The sequence below is a fragment of the Elgaria multicarinata genome, chromosome 10 (genome assembly GCF_023053635.1).
Source record: "Elgaria multicarinata webbii isolate HBS135686 ecotype San Diego chromosome 10, rElgMul1.1.pri, whole genome shotgun sequence".
NCBI lineage: Eukaryota > Metazoa > Chordata > Lepidosauria > Squamata > Anguidae > Elgaria > Elgaria multicarinata.
Genome location: NC_086180.1, coordinates 63,788,540 through 63,801,925, shown reverse-complemented (window position 1 = coordinate 63,801,925; position 13,386 = coordinate 63,788,540). Strand labels below are relative to the sequence as shown.

The 13,386-nt window shown below is 47.1% G+C and overlaps 1 protein-coding gene across 3 annotated transcripts in view; it reads left to right on the top strand.

Annotated features, from left to right (window-relative positions):
• The window catches only part of LOC134404810 (cytochrome P450 4V2-like), a 37,554-nt gene that overhangs the window by 9,110 nt on the left and 15,058 nt on the right, over positions 1 to 13,386 (top strand). Inside the window, exons 1-3 of one of the 3 annotated variants that reach the window (XM_063135720.1) lie at positions 7,297 to 7,567; positions 8,985 to 9,097; positions 11,943 to 12,028. In XM_063135720.1, the coding sequence (XP_062991790.1) occupies positions 7,360 to 7,567; positions 8,985 to 9,097; positions 11,943 to 12,028 (407 nt within the window). In that variant the 5' untranslated portion in view covers positions 7,297 to 7,359. Of the gene's footprint in view, positions 1 to 7,296; positions 7,568 to 8,984; positions 9,098 to 10,547; positions 11,487 to 11,942; positions 12,029 to 13,386 lie in introns of those variants that run through there. The other 2 variants (XM_063135722.1, XM_063135721.1) reach the window with 2 other exon arrangements.

Here is a 13,386-nt window from a genome sequence, read left to right as displayed (position 1 = left end):
CTTCTTAAACACTCCTTTATTCTCGGCCTAGACTGCAACTGAAACTCTAACAAACACACTCCAATCTTCCTGACTCCACCCCTTTACTTCCTCTTCCTCTCAGCTCCCCTCCATGCCTCTCCTACAACTCCCAACATGCAATTCACCTACCACAATACCACAGGGGAGTTAATCTCTCTCAGCTTTGCCCACCAGGGTTCTCCGTCCAGCAGCAAGCAAGGCCTGGAGGGCAGGGAGGTGGAGTGGCAGTGGTCTATCGGGATTCCATCCCCCTGACCAGGTGCCGTCCCACAGTCTGCAGGGTCCGAATGTGTGTATCTGAAGGTGGGTGCCCAGGATAGAATAGGGATTCTGTTGGTGTACCGTCCACCCCGCTGTTCAACAGTCTCCCTTCCTGAGCTAGCCGGGATAGTCTCGAATTTGGTGTTGGAGTCCCCACGGCTTGTTGTTCTGGGGGATTTCAATATCCATGCTGAGGCTTCCCTGTTGGGAGCAGCTCAGGACTTCATGTCCGCCATGACAACTATGGGTCTGTCCCAAGTAGTATCTGGCCCTACCCATGTTGCTGGGCACACTTTGGACCTTGTTTTCTGTGCTGGATGGGGTGACAGGGATCTGAGAGTGGAGGAACTTTATATAGTTCCGTTGTCATGGACAGATCACTACCTGGTGGGGTTTAGACTTGCTGGCACTCAGAACCTCTGCAGGGGTTGAGGACCGATTAAGATGGTGCGCTCCAGGAGGCTGATGGATCCGAATGGTTTCCTGATGGCGCTTGGGGATTTTCCTGTTGCTTCGGCAGGTGATTCTGTCGATGCCCTGGCTGATCTCTGGAATACAGAGATGGCCAGGGCAGTGGACACGATTGCTCCTGAACGTCCTCTCTCATGTTGTGGAGCCACACCAGCCCCCTGGTTTTCCAGTGAGCTGGCAGCAATGAAACGAGTGAGACGGAGGCTAGAGCGACGTTGGCGGAAAACTCGGAGTGAATCTGATCGAACACAGGCTATTTGAAGGCCTACTCTGTGGCAATTCAGGCAGCGAAAAAACTTTTTTTCTCTGCCACTATTGCGTCTGCAAAGAGCCGTCCAGCAGAGCTGTTTCGGGTGGTCAGGGGCCTTCTACACTCTGGCCCCCAAAAAGTGATTTCAGACCTTTCAACAGCCTGTTGCGACCAATTTGCCCAGCACTTTGCAGACAAAATCGCTCGGATCTGCTCTGACTTGGATGCTATTGTTGATGCAGATCCAGTGGATGTAACTTTGGCACCTGCTTGTCCAGTATTATTGGATACCTTTCAATTTGCACAGTCTGATGATGTGGACAGGGTCCTTGGATTGGTGAGAGCCACCACGTGTATACTAGATCCTTGCCCTTCCTGGCCTATAAAAGCTGCCAGAGGGGGACTGGCTGAGTGGGTAAGTGGAATGGTCAATGCCTCCCTTCACCAAGGAAGGGTCCCAGCCTGTTTGAAGGAAGCAGTGGTAAGATCCACACTGAAAAAGCCCTCCTTGGCCCCCGCTGTATTGGATAACTACCGGCCAGTCTCCAACATCCCATTTTTGGGCAAGGTATTGGAGCGTGTGGTGGCCTCCCAACTCCAGGGATTCCTGGATGAGACGGATTATCTAGATCCATTTCAATCTGGCTTCAGGCCTGGTTATGGGACAGAAACAGCTTTGGTCGCCTTGGTGGATGATCTTCGCCGGGAACTGGACAGGGGGAGTGTGTCCCTGCTGGTTCTGCTGGACCTCTCAGCGGCGTTCGATACCATCGACCATGGTATCCTTCTGGGCCGCCTTGCTGGGATGGGTCTTGGAGGCACTGTTTTACAGTGGCTCCATTCCTTCCTGGATGGACGGACCCAGAAGGTGGTACTGGGGGACTCCTGTTCGACTCCTTGGCCATTGGCCTGTGGAGTCCCTCAGGGCTCTGTTTTGTCTCCCATGCTATTGAACATATACATGAAACCGTTGGGAGAGGTTATCCGGAGTTGTGGGGTGCGGTGGCACCAGTACGCTGATGACACCCAACTCTACTACTCCTTTCCACCCAATTCCAAGGAAGCAGTTTCTGTTCTAAACCGGTGTTTGTTGGCAGTAATGGATTGGATGAGGGCGAACAAATTGAAGCTTAATCCAGATAAGACAGAGGTGCTCTTGGTCAGTCGAAAGGCAGATCAGCGAATAGGGATTCAGCTTGTGTTGGATGGGGTTACACTCCCCCTGAAGACACAGGTCTGCAGCTTGGGTCTACTTCTGGATTCAGCCCTGAGCCTGGATGCCCAGGTTTTGGTGGTGGCCAGGAGTGCATTTGCACAGTTAAAGCTAGTGCGCCAGCTGCGCCCGTTCCTAGAGATGTCGGACCTGGCCACGGTGACACATGCCTTAGTTACATCCCGATTGGATTACTGTAACGCGCTCTACGTGGGGCTGCCTTTGAAGAGTGTTCGGAAACTCCAGCTGGTTCAAAGAGCTGCAGCCAGATTGTTGACCGGGGCTGGTTACAGGGAGCATACAACTCCCCTGTTAAAACAGCTCCACTGGCTTCCAGTCTGTTTCCGGGCACAATTCAAAGTGCTGGTTATGCCCTATAAAGCTCTATATGGTTCGGGTCCAGGTTATTTGAAAGAACGTATTCTCCCTTATGAGCCTGCCCGTGCTTTGAGATCTTCTGGAGAGGCCCTTCTTTTAGTCCCATCTTCTTCACAGGCACGCTTGGTGGGAACATGGGAGAGGGCCTTCTCGGTGGCTGCTCTGGAACTCTCTTCCCGGGGAAGCTAGGCTGGCTCCCTCCTTGATGGGCTTTCGGAAGCAGGCTAAAACTTTTTTGTTCAAGCAGGCCTTTGGAGAATAATCCAGCCCTCTATCTATGTTAATGTCTTATAATTTTGTTGTGTATTTTTTAATTGTTTATGGTTTTGTTATCCTCCCCCCGCCTGCATGTATATTTTAAACTTTGTAAGGCCGCCTTGAGGCCCAGCATTGGGCAAAAGGCGGGATACAAATAAATATAATAATAATAATAATAATAATAATAATAATAATAATAATAATAATAATAATAGGGAAAGGCCCTCTTGGCCACCAGTGCCACCTGACTATCCTGGAGCCAAAAGCAGCCCCAAGTTGCACCCATGACCCTTCATGGGAAGTGCTACCTTATCCAAATCAGGTTGTGCTCCAAATCCAGGGTTGGCCTTTTACTGACCAACAGAATGTCCAGTTTGTCTGGATTGACCAGCAGTTTGTTTGCCCACATCTAGTCCCTCACGGAGTCTCCTTGGCACGAGTTGAAAATGAGCATCCTTTGCTACAAGCAGCAAAGACGTCCGGAGCTGGACCTGTCCAGGATGGGCTGACGTTTCTCTCGCTTTCAACAGTGTGGTGGAACAAGGGCTCCCAGGGACGCAGCACTCCATGGCCCCGCCTCTCAGACTTCCCTGTTCCTTCTGAGCTGACCTGCAGTTCTCAGGACAGCACTACAACAATGCTTACTTTGTTCTATGAGCGTTCATTTGCCGTCTACCCCCAGAAAATACTTGGGCATTTTGAAAGAGATGGAAGCCAAACAAGCCAGAGGCAAAAGGGTGAAAACGGAGATGTGGTATTTTATTTTTAAAATTACCAAGGCGCTTCAGACTATAAAGTCCTTCCTCAGGGTAATCTACAAGTCTATAATATTTAGAAAGACAAAAAGTCAACATTGTCAATCACAATAATTAGTTCAATATACATCAACATATTAAAATACCCATGATTGCGTACAAATAGAAAAACGTATTTAAAAACATAATAGTAAGAGGCTCAAAAATTTAAAGATTATTTCTACCTTATCTATTTGGAAGTAAAACATACTCAGAACAAAAATAAGCTATCGATTCTCTCATGGACCCAGAGTCTCCTATGCTTTGCGAATTATAGAAAAGGATGGTGGGTATTTAAACTAGGGATGTGCTCCGCTTCTCCTCAAACCGGAGAAGCAGGAGCGGAGCGGGGGGCTTTGCCTGCCCTTAAGGCGGAGGCGAAGAGGATTGGGGGGCCAGCGGAGCGTGGCGAAGAGGATCGAGGTGAAGGCGGATCCTTCGCCTTGATCCGGAGCTCCGCCAGAAAGGTAAGTGGGGTTTACCGGTCCCTGCCGCTGTCGCCCATGCGGCGACAGCGGCAGGGCCCGGTAAACCCCCCCTCCTCTCCCTTACCTGCATCCGTCCGCGGTCCCTCGGCTTCTTCAATTGACCCCGCGGTTCAACCAGGAAGTCTGGGCTGGCCCAGACTTCCTGGTTGAACCGCGGGCTCAATTGAAGAAGCCGAGGGACCGCGGACGGAGGCAGGTAAGGCCCCCCTCCCCCTTGGTCCCTTACCGAGCTCTGCTGCCGTCGCCGCATGGGCGGCGACGGTGGCAGGGCCCAGTAACCCCCCCCCCGCCCTCCTCTCCCGGCATTACTTGGCGCCACTCCCCTCCACTGCGGAGCTCCGATTCGGAGCCGGAGCTCCGTGGCGAAGAGGAGCGGAGTATGGGCGGAGCGGTGCGGAGCGGGGGGATCCTTGCACACCCCTAATTTAAATCCAGGGTAAGAGATTGGAAACAGCTGTTTGTCAAAGCAGTGTTTTTGTTTGAGATGAAACAGAGATGAAAGTTAATCCCTGTAAAGAGGGAGCTCTCCAGCCACACACCCCTCCTTGTGCATTTCTATCACCCTGTGGAAGGCAATTTTCTGAAGAGGTGAGTTCCATGGAGCCTCTCTAGGAGTCCACATTTTCAATGGCATGGAGCGCCCTGCTTTACTTGTTTCTTGCTTTTAGACTGAATGAGGTGCAATAAGTTGCTCAGAAATGATGTTCATAGCAGCAAACAGTTGGATCCAAGATCTGCCTTCAGTTGGCATAAAGGCTTCACACACAGAAGGTGGCCCCATCTGATTTTGGGGAATCTCCCCCACAACACTTACAGATCACCCTTTTCTACAGGGTCCCCTGACCTGTGTAGCAGCATTTTCAAAGTGTGTATGTGGGGGGACGTTGCTTGGCCTGAATTTATTTCTCAGGGCTCCAGTTCTGTTCCACCAAGCCCTGAGTGTCCATTGGTGCCAATGGAAGGTTTGTTTCAGCTTAATTGCCCTATATGGAAGGTTTTTGTTTTTTCCAAGGGGAACTGCAGCTGGGTAGAGAAGGGCTAGCTTTCCACGCCCCACATGCTGCAACAACCCCCAACAAAAGTCTTTTACATGGTATCACCAACAACCAGGAAGTCTCCTGTAACATCCCCTGGAAATTCTGCCATGAAAACAACCACTTTTGAAGTAGTAACACACTGAAAACAGTGGGATCTTCCACCACTAGATGGAGCTGTCTCACAGAAGTTAACCAAGTAGTAGTAATCAAACCATGTGGTTGCCCCTCTCTGCCCATCTACTACATCTGATAACAATTGTGCCCAAAAGCAGGAAGCACAAAAGCCCTAGGGGAAGCAACACAAGTTCCCCTTAATGTAGAGACACTCTATCTCTCCAGACAGCAAATACATCAATATACCTCAACCAAATAATAAGATATTCAGTGAAATGACCTCCAGATGAAACAAGTAAAATGAACCTTCAATCATCCATAGTTTCAACAAGGCATCACAAACAGCATGATCTAATCTTTTAAGGCAGCAGATTAGGGCACCACCCAAGCAGTTGAACTGCAGTCTTACATGTAATTACATTTCCCACAGAGCACTAAGAAGCATTGGATCATACAGTAATTCAAGACACACCACGTTGCCGGGAAAAGCCCATGACTTTAGTTTTTGTGAACTACCCAGGGAGCTTCGGCTATTGGGCGCTATAAAAATGCAATAAATAATAAAAGCACAAGCAACATGTTCATGAGAAGTGAATTTGAAGAACACAGGCAAGACATTCCCTAACATTTTACCAGGTACATTTATGCCCTGAGGACATCATTGATGTTGGCATTGTGTCTACTGCAGATACACTTCTAAAATGACTGAATTTGCAGATCCTTTCAACCATACAAAGTATGCTTTACAACATTTCACGTAGTAGCAATTTTCTTATTTATGCTATCCAGTGCAAATGTCAAAAGATCTATGTGGGAAAAACAACAAGGCCCCTGAAGAAATGAATAGAACACCTGCGTAACATTAACATCAACAACAAATAGCTTGCCATTTCTTTGAACGTAAACATCTTGCAACAGACTTCAGATTTAGAGCACTGGAGAAGTTGAATACAAATAATGTTAAGATCCTGTTGTGAAAGGAAAGGGAATGGATCCTAAGATTAAACCCTTCATCCCCCCAGGAACTTAATGAAGAGTTGGAGTTTCTACCACTCCTCTAACAACTATGTAGTTTTCAGACATTCCCTTTCCTCTCCAACACAACCCTGTCCAGATAGGAGAGTACTTGGACTAATTGATGTATCTTAGGAACACCTGAATGAACTTCTAAAAAGGGTAGAATAACAACTACAGCCTTCTGAACACATTTCTGAGTCGCCACTGAATTTTAGTAGGAGACATTATTATAGGAATTTTGGAAGACTTTTTAAATAAGTATGCATAAGCATATCTGCAATGTGCAGTGTTTTAAATGTTTTGTTCTTTAACGCTGAAGAAAGCCATAAAATAAAATTAGGTGGAAACACGTTGTTATCATCATTTCCCCAAACAAGATTTTTTTTCAGTATTCCGAGACATTTCTCTTCTATTCGGAGTCTATTTTGGATGCTTGCCTGCTTTTGCACCTCTTGTTAAAGCGGCAGACCAGGTCTTTAAGGGCACAATCCTGTGCGTAGTTAAGACACCCAAAGTCCTATTCCTATCATAAAGGGACGCTTCCCTGGAACGAAGCCCCATTCGACGCAGTGGGGCTTGCTTCTGGGCAAACATGCATAGGATTGCACTGCACGGCTCCAATCCTGCTCTCACTTACCTGGGAGCAAGCCCCCCACCCACCCCGGACTGAATGGAACTTCCAAGTAGAAGTAACATAGGGTTGCGCCTTCTACCGATGCTTCCCTGGGAGTAAGGCCCCTTCCGCCCAGCGGGCCTTACTTCTGAGTAAAGATGCGCTCATTGTAGGCTGCAACCCTGTCCTCAAATGACGGGGAGGGGGGCCCTTTGGACTGAACGGAGCCAGCTTCCGAGGTGGCCGCCTGGGATTGCACGGGAAACCTTTGGGCCTCGGCTGTTGCGCCGCAGCCGCTCCCTTCCTTCTCCTCGGCTCCGTGACCTTCTCCCCTTCCTCGGTTCTGCCTCCTGGGCTCCGCCCTCTCCCGCGGCAGGCAGGCAGGCAAAACAAACCCACGCCCAGAGCCGGGGGAAGCCATTGGGCGTTCGGCTGCTGCTGCTGATGGGGCTTTGGATCGCGGGGGGCGGCGGCCAGGCCCTCTCCTGGGGGGCTGCAGCGGCCGTGTTGCTGGTGGCGCCGCTGGCCGCCTTCGCCTTCCGCTGGCTGCGCACCTACTACAGGCGATGGCAGGAGATGAAGCTCGTCCCGGGCATCAGCCCCTGCTACCCGCTGCTGGGCAACGTCCCGCTCTTCGAGCGCAACGGGGCAGGTAAAGGCGGTCAGGCGCCGCGCTCCCCCGCCCCCGGCCAAACTCCCCTGGCTCCTCAGCCGGCAAAGTGCTGCTTGCAGGAGTCCCCAACCCCTCGCCCCTGGCCGGTGCGGCAGCCTCCGCGGCGTTAGCTGGCGGGAGGAGCCAGGGACGGAGGGGAAACTCCAAAAGTTTCCAAAGAGCCCTCCGGACAGCGTGCCCGTTACTGAACGGACTGTTCTTCTGTGGGTTAAAAGGCAGTGTCACAAAAAACAAATGTGTAGCCATGTTTCCCAAGAGAGGCAGAAAAAGAACCATCTGCTTAGCAAGAGCAAGGCTGAGCTGAGAGTCAATCTGGGTTTTAGCACCACCTCTTGCCTTGTTGTTTATCCGTTCAGTCGTTTCCGACTCTTCGTGTCTTCATGGACCAGTCCACGCCAGAGCTTTCTGTCGGCCGTTGCCACCCCTAGCTCCCCCAAGGTCAAGTCTGTCACCCTCTTGCCTAGGGTGACCATATTTTGAAAACCAAAAAGGAGGACAACATGGTCGCCCCCCCAGGGGGCGTGTCCAGCACCAATGGGGCATGCCCACCCGAATATAGCCTTGGTCACATGTCTGATTTTACAGTACCCATTTAAGACAAATCTGTTCTACATAACATCTTAATGTTAAAATCACTGAAATAAAGAACAAGTGAGAGATTCAATGTATCTGAAATTAACTTCACTCACTCCTACTTTGGTAGGTTTTGCTGTACTTTGAAGCTTTTGCTATACTCTGTGTGTTACATTCTCCCCTTCCCTCAAATATCTTTTCTGACTGTATCTTCACTCATTGCAAGCTGCTGTTGTTGTTAACAGGGTTTGCTACTGGCCATTCCAACTAGTTATCCAGGTATCTTTTCCCTATATATCTCACTTCTTCCTGTATCATGCTAGCCTAGCAGCTTCTGCAGACAACTGCACAAACGTTATAAAGCCCTGAGGAAGAACGCAACCACGTTCGAAACGTGTAGGCACCTGGCACTTTAATAAAACTTTTACTAATATTATTGTTGAAGATTACTTGGTTCCACCCTTGCCTTTGGCTATTTTTTACTCCCCTATGGGGTTTTCCTTGCTTTCGCTCTAGATGGCTTGAGTCAAGTGAGAGCTTTGAGAAAGTCACTTAAAAGTCACTTTGCCTCTAAACAGGATGGAGATAACAAACTTTTCTGAAATTGGGGGTTGAAAACATGCTCTTATTATCTGCTGAAGATTGTATCAACTGAAACTGCAATCTGGATTGGGAACAAGGATCTTTCTTCCTCCTCTGTGGCTGTTGGGTTCCTTAGAGATCTTTGCTTAGAGCAACCTTCGCCACCTGGTACCCTCTAGATATGCATTTTCATAAGAATTAATGTAAGTGCTTTGCCCAGTGTATGATGCATGTTTTTCAGATTTCTTTGAGCAGTTGATGCTTATCACTGAGGACTTACGGAATATATCACCGATAAAGCTCTGGATAGGACCACTTCCCTTTCTGGTCTTATATCATGCAGAAACTGTGGAGGTGAGTCTCTCTGTCTTAGCTTTTACTGGATGTCCAGACTGATTCTAGGCCTGTTGATTTAGAATGTAAGTAAGGGTTGTTAAAGCACTTAAGATCCCAGTCCTATGCATGCTTGCTTGGAAACAACTGTGCTTAACGGTAATTGCTCCCAGCTTGAGATTATAGCCTTAGTTGTGAAAAGAATACAGAACAATCATAAAACCCTTCCACATTGCAACCATTGTGATTTCTAAAATGGGCCATGAAGGCCCATTTCCGACGAATGCCGACGAATCACAGGAAAGCTTCTCCAAACTATTTGGATGACAGGCATCGTATGTTTGTAACAAAAAAGCATATTTTATTGCACGGTCATTACTGGGCCCTCACGGATTTCTCGGAGGCCCTCACATGACATCGTCTTCCTCTCGTGCACCTTCCAGAAAAACAAACAGAAAAAAGTCTGGTTGCTGCTCTCTCCTGCTGTGTGTGGGACAAGTAGAGTGATTACAACGCCCAACTGAATGGGCCTCATGCTCATTGTTTATTTCCTGTTCTCAACAGGAAGTAACTGAGCGATGACGGAGAAACGATGGTAGCCAGTGTTTCTTCCTAGTCAAGTTCATCCTTGCCTCAGTACAAACAGCAGTCTCTAACAATAAAATCTTATGCATGTTAACGCAGAAATTGTGCTTAGTGAGCATAAATCCTATGCATGCTTAGCTGGGAGTAAATCCAGTGGAAATCATCAGGACTTAGTTAACATAAATAATGTTGCTGAGTAAGGTTTTGGATCCTGCTGGTGAAAAGTACTTCACTTACCTAAGAATGAGAGATGAAAAAATATTTATCCAGTTCTGGGTCTGTAGAAAACCTTGAACTTCAATTTGCACAATCAGTGTAGGGGTTATGTTGAATACAGCTGCTGTGTTAATGATCCACTAGTTTCAAAGCCTCAACTGAATGTTATTTATCGTTTGTGTGCTGATATGTGTTTTTCTCTTTTGCAAATGTCATTGAGGTGCAGTTCCCATGAAATCTGCTGTTTTTCTGAAAAAAAATGACAACAGGGAAAGGGTTTGTGTGTGTGTGTGTGTGTGCAGTATTTTGACATGAGCAACTGTTTTCTTGCAAATGACTGTATCCAGCTGAAAGAAGCAAAATGACAGGGACTTGCTAGATGAAAGAAACCAGGACAGACAGGGAGCTTCTTACCCTAGACACAGAGCTTTAAATCATGCAATGGGGCCCAGGAGCTGCATTTGCTCCCCCCATCCGTCCCCTCTTCCGTGAGGCTCATCGGGTGACCTGCTTGCCACAGCAGGTGAGGGAAGCGGAGAGCAACACCTGGGATTGAAAAGGAAAGGAAGAGTTGTGGCTACTTTGTCCCACATGATTCCAGGTTCAGCCCCACAATCTGAGTTCCAGCATTTGGGAAGTAATAATAAAGATGGATACTTCTGAGCATATGCCGAGTGTCTTTCCTTTAAGACAAGTTAACAACAGCTTGTTTCTTAATCCCACACTAATGGAGTAGGTTTTCCAGGGAAGATGAAATGGCCTCCATGCAGGCTGGAGATCAGTGCCCTTTTAAGAAATGAAAGAGAAGCTAGTAGCACAGGCTATTACCTTTACAAACTGCCTGTATAAATGGGTGGGCCAGCACTGGCACAGTGAAAGAAACGGCTGGCAGGCGGCTGGAAAGCGATTCTGCTGGTAGCAGGAGCAGTTGAAAATGCCTCGCTCTGTGGAGGGCAGCCTCACTCTTGGAGCGTGATGCAACTTTGCTGCAGGAACAAAGTATGGTGGTCAAATGTGGAACGGAGTGCAGAGTTTTCTGCTTCCTTACAAACCTCAGCTGCTTCCCCTTCTGCTGCCGTGTCTTCTGAAAAGCAACCTTCAAGTCTTTATGGTTGTTGACATAAAGTCTGAACACGTGTGGGTAATTCTAAGAAGGCCGATGAGTTGAGCCATCTTCATGTGATGCCCATGGGGATACCACGGCATGGATGGAGGAAGGGAAGAGCCAGATTGCAGCTGCTGCTCCTGGACAACCATCTGTCAGGGATGCTTTAGGGTGGATTCCTGCATTGAGCAGGGGGTTGGACTAGATGGCCTTGTAGGACCCTTCCAACTCTGCTATTCTATGATTCTATGATTCTTGTTGACCTTCACTAATTGCTTGTGTCTTCTGAACGAGAGCCTACTTGTGTATGAGCTGTGCACATGCAGGCTCCATTCTGCATGAGAGATGTGCACTCTTCAAAAGAAGCAATGGCAAAATATGGATTGCGCAGAGGGAGCCCACCGTGTGCAAAAGCTTCCGTTCAGAGATTTGGATCAACATATGGAGATCCAGAGATGGGATCGGTGGGCGTCATCCTCCTCCCGGCTTTCAGCCCATGAGCTGGTATTACAAGATTGGCTCCTCTGAGCAGGGCTTCGCTGGAAAAGATTGCTCATGGTGATGGGGCAGGGGTTCAATGCTCAGAGTAAGTCCTTGCCAATACCCATGGGGAGAATAAATGACATAAACTAGTAAAAAAAATAAATCACCCCCACAGAATAACTTATGCAGAATGAATTTGATTTGCATAAGTTATACAGATTGCAGAATTCCTTTTATGTGGTCAGAATTTGGCTTGACTTGGTGAAGAGCATTGAAGCCCTGCCTATGGGGAATCTGAAGAAAAAGTAAAGGAGCTGTTAGATACTTTGAATGCCACTTTGGAATATTCATTGCTAAGCCTGCTAATCTGAATTTCTTTGGATAGTTGGCTTTTAAGGCAGGGCTGAACAGATAAGCACAGAAATGGCTAATTCTCCCTTTTAGAGAGATCTTAGTTTTGTTCTCATCTCCGGGCAGGTTGTTTTGAATAGCTCCAAGCATATTGAGAAGGCCGATTCCTACAAGTTTCTTCACCCCTGGCTTGGCACAGGACTTCTAACAAGGTAAAGCAAAATGTAGCTAGAAGGTGGGTGGGTGGTTTGCACTTTACCTGTGCCTCCGGCAGGCCTATCCAGTGGAATTTTAGGATGCTTTTAGGATGTTTTTTTAAGAAGTTTTAGCAATGTATACTATGTTTTTAATCAGTATTTTATGTATTTTATACTTGCTGTTGTTACCCGCCTCAATCAAAATGGAGAGGCGGGTAATAATAATAATAATAATAATAATAATTCAATCTCCCTCATGCTCTGGCATTCTGGATCCTTTGGACTATAACCCCCAGAATTTCTGACCATTGGCTATGCTGGCTGTGGCTGCTGGGAGTTGATGTCCAAAACGGCCAGAGAGCACTAGGCTGCGAAAAGCTGGGCCAGATCTACACTAAGCAGGATACGACACTTTGAAAACGTTTTTAAAACTGTATATGGAGTGTGCCTTGGACCCCAGCCATTGTCACTCCTGTTATAAACCATTTTAAACTAGTAATTAGAGATGTAAAATTAGCAGAAATTTTGAAGCCATGGAAAAAAATGATTTTTTTAAAAAAAATTGAAATAATGCAATATTAGCACTTTTTACAGTTTGAAAGTCACTTTGTTATTTAGGAACATAAAATGTAACTATGTCCAAGTTGGTTTGGCATAAAATTATTACATTTGGTATATTAAAAGTACAGTATATTCAAACAATTATTACTAATTTAATTTTCTTTAAAAAAAAAATGTAACAAATGGAGGTACAAGCTCCTGAACTGTTAGGAACACCTAAACTGTAGGGAACCTCTTTGGTTCTACCAGTTTATGAGGAGCAAGCAAAAAACAATTTTAAAAAACAAAAGAAGAAACCACCAACATTAGTAGCAAAGAAAATTATAAAATCATAGAATAGATTTGGAAGGGGCCTATAAGGCCATCGAGTCCACCCCCCTGCTCAATGCAGGAATTTATCTTATGTCTCCGCTAGTCCTCCAGTGTCAAGACATAAAGCACCCATTCCCATAAAAAGAATAGAGAAAAAGAGTGGGGGGACCAAGATTCAATGAATATGCATGAAATTTAATCAGACTCATTTTCTGACCTATAGCTATCACTATTAGTTTCAGTCTCTGCTTCAATGGCAGTGCCCCCTAGAGGCAGAAATGCTACATTTTTGCCCATCTAGCAGAAATGTAGTGCAGCTGGAATGCAGAGGTGAAGATCGCCTCCACTGTCCCCCTGCCCTGCATTGGATGATCAGCAGCCTCTGAGTTTGGAGGGGTTTGGTATCCGCATAGGATGGAGCCCTTAGGACGCAATCCTGGGAACATTCAGTGATAATTCTGATCCCAAAACCAGATAAAGATTTGACTAATCCCGATTCT